This window comes from Aplidium turbinatum, chromosome 1, assembly GCF_918807975.1.
Source record: "Aplidium turbinatum chromosome 1, kaAplTurb1.1, whole genome shotgun sequence".
In the NCBI taxonomy this organism is placed as follows: Eukaryota; Metazoa; Chordata; class Ascidiacea; order Aplousobranchia; family Polyclinidae; genus Aplidium; species Aplidium turbinatum.
Genome location: NC_137472.1, coordinates 44807432 through 44817574, shown reverse-complemented (window position 1 = coordinate 44817574; position 10143 = coordinate 44807432). Strand labels below are relative to the sequence as shown.

The window sequence follows — 10143 nt, the reverse complement described above, 5'->3', positions numbered from 1 at the left end:
TTAACTTTTCGGCGATAACCTGCGCACGCGCGACGCTGTGGGAGGACCAGAAGTGAGAATATGATGACACGTTTCATGTTTAGACGGACGATGATAGTTTTCCAGGGCAAAAACCTTCGGGAACTCGACGTTTAAGAATGCGTAGGCGCCTAGCTCGATAACATTGGAGTCCTTGCCTTTCGGTCCGCTAGAGGGTGCGGTGTGTCGCACATGATTAGCATAGTTATCACGATTCGGCATAATCAGGCGCCTATTAGGAATGTCAATGGACAGGCCAAAATGCAACAAAAAGTCTATGCCTATTATGGGTACAGGCAGATCAGCGAGCTTAAAAGTCCATTCAAATTCGACGGGTAGGCCAAGTGAGAGCCGCTTGCGCACGCTGCCGAACACCCGAATGGGCGAGCCGTTCACAGCGGTAAGAACACTAGAGGGTTTAGCACGATTAAAGGAACGGCAGGGAAGTATACTTAGGCTACTACCGGTGTCAATAAGAAAAGTTAGATTCGTGTGCGGGTCGTAGAGCCGAAGCATCGCGCCGGAGTTTAAGTTGATGGTCCCCACTTCGCCCGCTCTGCTGAAGTGGGACCCGATACGTTTTTTGCTCCTTCCCAGTTGCAAGGAGGGGCGCAGCGACGGGCCCTAGGACCAAACCTATCGTGATAGAAACAGAGTGAAGGGCGACCTCGAAGATTGTCACGTGAGGGCATGGGCCTCCGAGCGGCGAGAGAGGGGGACGCCCGACAGTCAGGCGTCCTAAAGCTCCCAGAAATCTCACTACCGGAAGAGTTCATCCTGCGATCGAATGACTGTACAGACTCAGACAATGCGGAGACACGCCTATCCAAAGATTGATTAATGTCTGCCTGCGAGGAAAGACTGCGTGAACCCTGCACAACGGCATCATCGCCGCTTGAGATTTTAACTATTTCATCCGCTCGGCGCGCCAACGTCTCCAAATCATCACCCGCGTGCGCGGCTAGAATGCGCCTAACGTCAGTCGGTAACTTGCCCAAAAACAATTCACGCAACAAGGATGTATTTCCTCTAGCAGCACTACCCAAAAGTCGTCTTATTTTAGTTAAATGAGTCGATGGCCTTTCGGCTCCGAGAGGCGTCTTGTGGAACAAGGCACTCACACGGTCTCCCTCCGTGAGACCAAACTCGCGCAGGAGGGCCCGTTTAAGCATGGCATAGGGGTCGTCACAACCGTCACGGTCGACGACGGCGTCGGCGACCCTATGCAATTGCTGCTCGTTGAGTGCCTGTATAACTAAGTCATATCGTTCGTCAGTATTATCAATGGCCCTATTTCTAAAGAAGCTTTCGACTAGCTCAATCCAAAGGGATACGTCCGTCTCGAAGAACCTCGGCAACGACATGCCATAGGGCCTGGGGTGCCTGCAGACACCACAATCCAGTGCCTGAAGGGAGTCGTCCGGACGGGGGCGAAACACATCGTCATCGCTGCTGTCAAGACGCCCCGATCGCGCGCCACGGGTGAGGCGGCAGCCAAGGACGACAACGACGAGGGAAATAAAAAGGCTTACGGCTACTACGATAATGTAAAAAGAGTATTCAAACATCATGAATTAATGTTACTTAACTTGAGTCTCACGGCGTCGTCGTCGAAGGAGCGTCCGATGAAAGGCAGGCTTGTTATAATCCGTGAGATAATCCAGAATAATCCAGTGCATCCAGCGATCAGTTCACATTCAGTCAATTCACAATTAAGTCAAGTAATTAATTCACAGTAAGATCGCGTCGTTACAGCTCACAGTTAGCAAAAATCACGTCGGGAAGATCACGTCGAAAATCACGTCGGGGTCACCAGAAATATGTAGCGGACGCTGCTTTCAGCATATCCACCCATACACAGCCATCAGTGGGATGGCAACATTCCTGGGCAAAGTCGGCAAGGAATGATAGGACACGAGGTCGATTACGCTGCTATTGTTTACTAACTCAGCTCAGAAGATCAATGCTTGCTCACAACGTAATTGTTTATAGTTTTAATCTTCGATCCAGCAACACAGAAAGTAAAGGAAAACACCGGAATATTAAAGCTCCACCACCAACAACTGGATACGAAATATTGTCGCTGCTACATTAACAATAAACTGATCCAAACGTCATCCTGGCAGTGCCAAAAATAGAAAACAGTAGCAACAACGAAACCGATATATTGCTTTAGAATTACCAAGACTGATTTCTTGATGCCGGTTTTAAGTTCTGACTTTTGATATTGCATTCAACTGATTTCCATATTGAAAGAACCGACTTTTCATATTGAACAAAAACTCAACAAACTATTGATTTTCACATAGCAAAAACTTAACACACTCTGATTTTTACATGTTGTAGAACTCTACAAAAAACTAAAATTTCACATAGCAAACGACTGATTGATTTTAAAATCATGAGCTTAACTTCTTTAAGAAGGTACTAGTGTGAGATTGCGAGTTTTACATATGATCACACAACGCAACACGACTGCAATTCTACATAACGATGAACCAAGGTAGGAATTCGACATAGTGACGTTGATTACAGAAGTTGAATTTCCGATTGCTGAATTGAATTCCCGAGACGTACAGTTATGCGCTCAAGGCGGAGTCTTCTGGAAGATTCTAGTGACGTGTACGTGTGACGTCAGAGACAACAGAGCTCTCTGGCGCTACAAATGCCACTGTGAAACGGTATTTTGAAAAAATAAATAAATCAAGTTTACTTATTTCAAAGTCAGTATGAAACTTAATGTAGCAGCCTACTGCTCTTAGACAAAATAGATAAAAACCTTTTAATGCACAGCATTTGCCCAGAGCAGTTGATTGATTGAATCTTTATCCTCGGACTGGGAAAGCTTCTTGCAGAGCTTAATCCTGGCAGTCTCGCATACTTGTAGAGGCTTTGAATCACTGACACAGGCTCGGTCACCGAGATTGACAGAGTGAAGTTTCCGATTGTTGAAGTCTTGTTGCCGGGGAACTATTCCATTCATTAGATGCCGCTGAATGGAGAGCAGTCCTCAACGTGCGTTGCTCAAGCGCACACCCCGAGAGCAGGTTTTCAAGCGGTGTTTAGTGAAAGATCGTCAGGTGTTCCGCAAGAAAATTATTGGTTTGACCAAATGACCATGTCTACCTAAAGACATGCATGGAGGAACCACGTGGGCCTGGGCCTACCTACTTTATTTTCTGGGTGAGCCTGGCCCGCACCCACTTTTCAAAACCAAATTTATTTGAAAAATGGCAAATCAGGGACGTAGTTCCAAAAGAAGGTCTTCGCTCATTTGATAGCCTACACACTAGTTTGATAATCTTTGATAGCTCAGTGATGAAATCCAATCTTCAAACTTTTCTCTTGAACCCACTGTTGATGGCAAGCACGTGTGGCTGGGGTTGCGTACGAGAATGATTTGTTCTTAAGTAGCACCCACATTAATCGAAAAATATTTGGAACTAGGCCTAAGCATTTCATTCAAAAATTTGTTTATTTTTAAGTTGGTACATTTTTATTGTAGGCCTAGTAATAAAAATGGGCCCCCCTCAAAACGAAAAACTACTTGTTTTATTTTACAGTGTTACCGGTATGCTAGGAGGGAAAGTTACCCGACTTCCCCCCTCTTGCAGCCCTTGTTTGTTACATGAAAATGACATTAAATAATACAATATTGCTATGTATGCATCTTCCTTTACTCAAAGCAAGATTGTCAGAAGTGCTCTAAACGTTCCTTTTAGGCCTTCACTGTGTAATTTTAATTAAAATATAATACTCCATGTGCACGTTTTCCTCAGAACATACCGTAGCTCAGAATGCTTGCTGCACCAAGTTGAGCCATATAGACAGAAAGCATGCAGAAAGGCACTGGTATCATGACTAGGCCAACAAGTAGTTAAAAGATGATGTGAGTTTTTAAATTACTAAGGAATTAAATTTTGGCTTCTTCAGCAGAAGACCAAAACATAGGTTCTTAAAAGGCTGGTCAGTTGGTAACTTTTCTGCCAGGAATATTAGGCACTGGTTAATTTAAAGGAAGGCACTTGTTGCCCATGGAAATTGACCTAGAATCAAGACGTGGCTAGTTTTCTAGATTAAGCCCAATAAGTTTATTCTAATTTGCCATTGAATATTTATTGTTTGTCAGTGTACACTACAGACTGCAGATGTACTTGCAAAAAACTTGTTTGTTTATTACTGCTAAAAATATAAAGTTACGTTATGTATGTAATCTCCTTTCTTGTTCCACTTAAGGTATTTTGCACCAAAATGAAGAAGTGCATTTGACATGACACATTTGTACTGGTACCGTACTATGAGTTCTTATTCACTAACCACAGTTGATTTTGAGCCATTTCCACTAAAAATATGCTGGTGCTAATTCTCGCAAGCACATAAGCAAAATAACTATGTTTGAATTAAACACTGGTGGGCTAAGGTATTGGTAACTTACGGTACTTTTGAATGCAAACAGCTAGCTTCATGGAAAAGGAAATATATACAGCAGTTCTATATTTCGGATATGTCACATTTAGCATGTTACTCGTGGGCCACTCATGATATAGAAAACAATTTATATGCATAATACAAATAGAGAATGTTCATAAATACAGTATGTATTTATTACAATGCAGCAATAAGTGTACAGAAAGGTTTTTAATTACCGTATATTGTTTTTAAAAGTTATTAAAATGTTGTCACAATGTTTGGAGGCTTTTCAAGACACGAGTGAAGAAGAACTTACAATATTTTTTGATGAGGTATGTTTAACCACACTTGTTTAGATGCAAAATACTATTCATACATCTTACTAAGTCTCTTTAAGACTCCTATTCAAAAATGCTCGTTAAATCTGCAATTCTGACGCTCTTGTCAAATCGTCATATTTTAAATGTGCCATTCACAGCAACAGCATTATCTGTTAACCGGGTTATTGTCATTATTCTTGCATTTTTTGTTTTTGTCGTTTTGCATGTATGGTAATTAATATGGACTTATTGGTCTGATACAAATAATAATAATAATATTATCAATATGAAATTTGGAAATCTAGCCAATGAAATCTTTAACTGCTTCAGGGTTAGCCTTCAGGTTGAAAAAGTTAATTTTCAAAAGCATAATATATATGCAATATACACCATTATGATGGTGCCACTTTAGAAGCTTGCTTTAATTCAATAATTCCGTAGCTATGTTTACATTTTGAGGTAATGAACGTTCTTCTTTGGGTGCCATACCTTCTAAGTTCGGAGAGAATAATGGCACTTGATGAAGATGGTGTATTACTGAATTTATTTGTATTTTACAGTTGAATGAAGATTTGGAAGGTGGAAATTCTCTTCGAAACGTGGGGTATTACACCGACCTATTGCGCAATGAAATCAATAACCTTAATCTGCCTAATGCAAATCATGACTACTGTGAAGAAAGCTTATTGCCGAACTTGGACTGTGCAAGGTGTACAGCAATCTATTAACTGGAAACCCTCTACGAAGGCACCTTTGAAGAACTTTTCTAGATCCTTGCTATGTTGACATGTATTGTTTTCGCTGTGATGGTCAGAAATAAAAAAAATGAACTTCTAAAAAAAGTGCTGTAGAGATACATGATAACAATAATAATAATGTTGTGTTTTTAGCTCATTCAATCAGAGTCATACTGGAATTCTGTTTTATTATAAAATTGCACAACCAAGATATAGTGTGAAACCTGCAAAGTAAGCCCAAAACGAGAAGTGCCAATTAACAAAAGCAGGCGGATGAATACTAAGCAAAAGAGAAGACCTGAGGGAAACGAAAACAAAGTACATCGTTTCAATGCAAATAAACTAAAATACATAACACCTCCCCAATAAAATTTATGACCACCCATAACGAAGAGGTGGTTGGCGTCTTCTCTTTGATCGCCTTAATGTTTGTTCTTGATGCGATGACGATAATGGATCGTCGGTCGCTATCGGCGTCGATGAGTCCTCGGTCGCTATCGGCGTCGATGAATCCTCGGTCGCAATCGGCGTCGATGAATCCTCGGTCGCTGTCGGCGTCGATGAATCCTCGGTCGCTGTCGGCGTCGATGAATCCTCGGTCGCAATCGGCGTCGATGGAACCGGAAACTCGTCAGCTGTCGATGACGACGCGAAAGTAGTCTCCCCTGGGTCCCCGTCTTCCGGCGAGATGTAACGCGGACGTAGCTGGTTGATATGGCGTCTCCATATTGGACCTCGAGGGTCTACTCGAACCTGCAAACTACGACTCCCGTGTCGCTTCACCACGACGGCAGGAACCCACCGAGGGCTTCGGCTTTGCCTGGAACCAAAGTATAAAGCATAACAAGGATCACCAACATCGAAGTTAATTGTTTTCCGGTTTTGTTTCCGAGGCGAAGGACTCGTCGATGGTTTCGTGATCTGAGCTGAGGAAGGAAGTAAAATATCTAATTTAGTACGTAGTTGTCGGTGGTTTAATAACTCACTGGGAGAGTAACCACTGGCATTAGGCGTACGGCGAAACTGCATTAAGAATTGAGTGGTCGCACTTTTAGGCGGTAACGACGATTTTCTCAACGCCTGTTTGAAAGTGCGCACCAAACGCTCGGCAGCACCTTTCGTAGCTGGATGGTATGGTGCTCCAGTGATGTGGACTATACCCCTAGCTTTACAATAATTCTTGAAGTCTTCTGAAGAAAACGTAGTCGCATTGTCTGAGACAATGGAGTGGGGGTATCCAAAATGGGCAAAATCCTGCTCTAAAAGATCAATAGTAACAGACGTCGATACGGAAGAAGTTGGGTGAATAGAAGGATACTTACTATAAGCATCGGTAACAATAAGCCAATTATGACCTAAAAAATTAATAGCGTGATCGACATGAATTCGACTCCAAGGCTTCTCTGGAGCTATCCATGGGTGGATAGGAGCCTTGCTTGGTGCAGCTTGATGCTCACCACATGTAGTACATGTTCGGCAGAGGTCGACAATGTCCGCGTCGATCTTGGGCCAGTAGACTGCTGTCCTGGCCAGCTGTTTCATTCGCTGCATGCCGAAATGACCTTCGTGTAAAAGAGAAAGAATGTCATTGCGAAGTTTAAAAGGAATAACTACTCTAGAACCATATAATAAACAACCATAACATGTTGTTAGAGAATCAGCAACTCTTCTAAACTGTTCGATTGGATCGTTAGAGTTTGATTTCGCAGGCCATCCTTCTTGTGTAAAGCGAATGATTTTAGACAAGACTGGATCCTTGGAAGTTTCCTTGCGCAAAGTAGAAGAATCGGAATGACTAACCTGCGAGTCCAACGTATCAATTGCGCAGACAATATCAAGATCATCTGCACTTTCCTCCCCATCAAAAATTGTGTCATCGTTGGACGGAAGACGGCTCAAGGCGTCAGCATTTTGGTGATGCGTTGTTTTGCGATACTCTATACTATAGTATAACTAAATTGACTCAAACACAACGCCCAGCGTGCTAACCGGTTAGCCGCCAGCGAAGGGGTAGGTTTATCTGGACCAAAAAGTGAAAGTAAAGGCTTATGGTCCGTTACCAAAATAAAATTCCTACCGTAGAGGTACTGATAAAATTTCTTCAAAGCGAAGATGATAGACAAAGCCTCCTTTTGGATTTGGCTGTAGTTTCTTTGAGCCTTCGTCAAGATTTTCGACACATTTGCTATTGGCCTCTCGCTTCCGTCCGGGGAGCGGTGAAACAGTGTGGCGCCAATGCCCACGCTTGATGCATCGCATGCGATTCCTAAAGGAAGCAACGGGTTAAAGTGTACGAGAAAATCGTCTGCGGAAAGAAACGTTTTTAATTTTGCAAAAGCGCATTTTTCTTTGTGTTCCCATCTCCAAGGAACACCACTCTTGGTTAAATGATATAACGGTTGCGCTACCGTAGAAAATTCTGGGGGCATAAACTTAGAATAAAATTGAACCGACCCCAGAAAAGAACGTAAGGTACCAGCATTGGAAGGAGCAGGCATGTTCAGTACTGCATCGACTTTAGGACCCTTTGAAATCCCCTGTTTAGAAAGAACATGACCTAAGTACTCGACATTTGCCTGGGCAAATCTACATTTTTCCTTCCTACATCTAAGACCTTTCGAAGATAAACGATCGAGTAGTCGTTTAAGGTTCTGGAAATGCTCTTCCGCTGTAGCTCCACTTATCAAAATGTCATCCAGGTACACTGCTACACCTGGAAGGTCACTAGTTAAATCATCCATTATCTTTTGGAAATGGCCTGGGGCAGAAGAGATGCCAAAAGGCATAACATTTTGCAGTAAAACCCCTCTATGGGTACTTAATGCCAATATTTTTCGACTCTTTGGACCTAACCTAATCTGGTTATAAGCATCTGCCAGGTCAATCTTAGTGAATCCGTGGCCACCCCCTAGTTTACGCATTAAATCCTCTGGAAGAGGCAAAGGGTGCCTGTGAGTTTTAAGTTGTGGATTAACTGTCGAAGAATAGTCACCACAAACCCTTAATTTGGATTTCTTACCTTCGGTAGAAGCCTTGCGAACTGGTACTACAGGAGTTCCCCAGTCGCAAAATTGTACAGGTGTCCAGATACCTTTTTCTATGCCGGCGTCATAGGCAAGAGCTAAGTTTTCTTGAATGGCGAAAGGCACTGGTCTGGGCTTTGAAAACACTGGTTTACAATCAGAGTTAAACTCAATCTCTAATTCGTAATCCTGAAGACAACTTAACTCAGGTTTAAATAAGTCTTCGTATTGGTCACATAACTCGGAACATGATTTTTGCAAGTTAAAATCTATGTCGTTGTGACGATGAATAGCATGTAAAGATGAAGAAAAGAACTTATCTACCGAAATATCTAGTGCTTGAATAGCATCATGCCCTAATAAGTTAAGGTTAGGGATTTCACATACCATAAATTGAACTGTGGTCGTCTTTCCCGATTTGTTGCAGCTCACTTCGGCAGTGAAAGATCCAATAATAGGCATCGAGTGCTTACTTGCCGACTGAAAATGTAGCTGCGGAGTCTGCAGGATAGGTTTGCCTAGCTGCGACCAAACTTCAGAAGAGATGAAATTTCCCCCTGTAGCTGTATCAAGTTCCATTAAGACGGAAAAAGACTTAATAAAAATTTGAACCTCCAGTTTAGGAACTTTACTCGACGAATTATGAACAGTATTTATCTCCTGTATGCAGTTGACCTTAGAAGAATAAACTTGTGCGGCTTTTTTACTACATGCGGATTGTACATGCCCTGTAAGTTTACAGAAATGACAGACCGCATTTTTAAATCTGCAGTTGTTAGCAAGGTGATTAGAGTTACCACATCGATAGTACTTACTTTGCTTGTTAGCATTAGCACTGGCCACTGTAGCTTTCTTGAAAGAATATCGTCTATCGGTGCCTTTAACTTTATGTACCACCGACGGTTCAGTGCCAAACACCGTCTCCTTAGCCACTTTTGCAGCGTCTTCAGTTTCTATGGCTATTTCAAGAGCACGTGAAAAAGTAAGATCGTCAGGTTTAATTTTAAACAGAGCTTCTTCTTCTTTTTCTTGAAGAACTGCTTCGTTTCCTACCGAGCACATAAAACAAGTACGCAAAGCTTCATCTAAAGGATTAGTAATAGAAGAAAAGTCGCACGTGGCAGCGGCTTGCTTTATTCGTGCACCCAATTCTGGAACAGTCTCACCTGGTTTCCGCTTCAAGTTGCTCCAGAAGCGGAATCGTTCACGAATAACGATGCGCTTAGGGTTGAACTGTGCCTTCATGTAATTCGAAATTTCCTCCATTGTAAGTTCATTGATTGGCTTTGCTGTAGACTCTTGTGCGGCCAGATTGAGGATCATCTTGTAGATGCTGGCGGACTGGTTAGTGAGGAAAACTTGAGCCTTCTTATCATCAGGAACTGACTGTGCTTTTACAAATGTGCAAAAACGTGACCAATAATCAGTCCAAAGTTCTAAAGTTGAATCAAATTCACAAAATTTTGGAATAGCTTGAGATAATCGATTTTGGTTTTCTGATTCGCATGGAATTTTGAGGGCTGAAATTAACTCCTTCAATTGTTCTTCATGATGACGTTCTTGCTGTTGCATTTGTTGTCGTGCCTGTTCTTCTTGCTGTTGCCTTTGTTGTCGCGCCTGTTCTTCTTGTTGCTG

At 42.4% G+C, this 10143-nt stretch overlaps 1 protein-coding gene across 1 annotated transcript; it reads right to left on the bottom strand.

The window, feature by feature from the left end:
- On the bottom strand, window positions 1-534 carry LOC145766261 (uncharacterized). The gene has a single exon (XM_082577939.1). The coding sequence runs from the start codon at window positions 532-534 to the stop codon at window positions 1-3; it is 534 nt and encodes a 177-aa protein (XP_082434065.1).
- Between the last annotated feature and the right edge of the window lie 9609 nt (window positions 535-10143).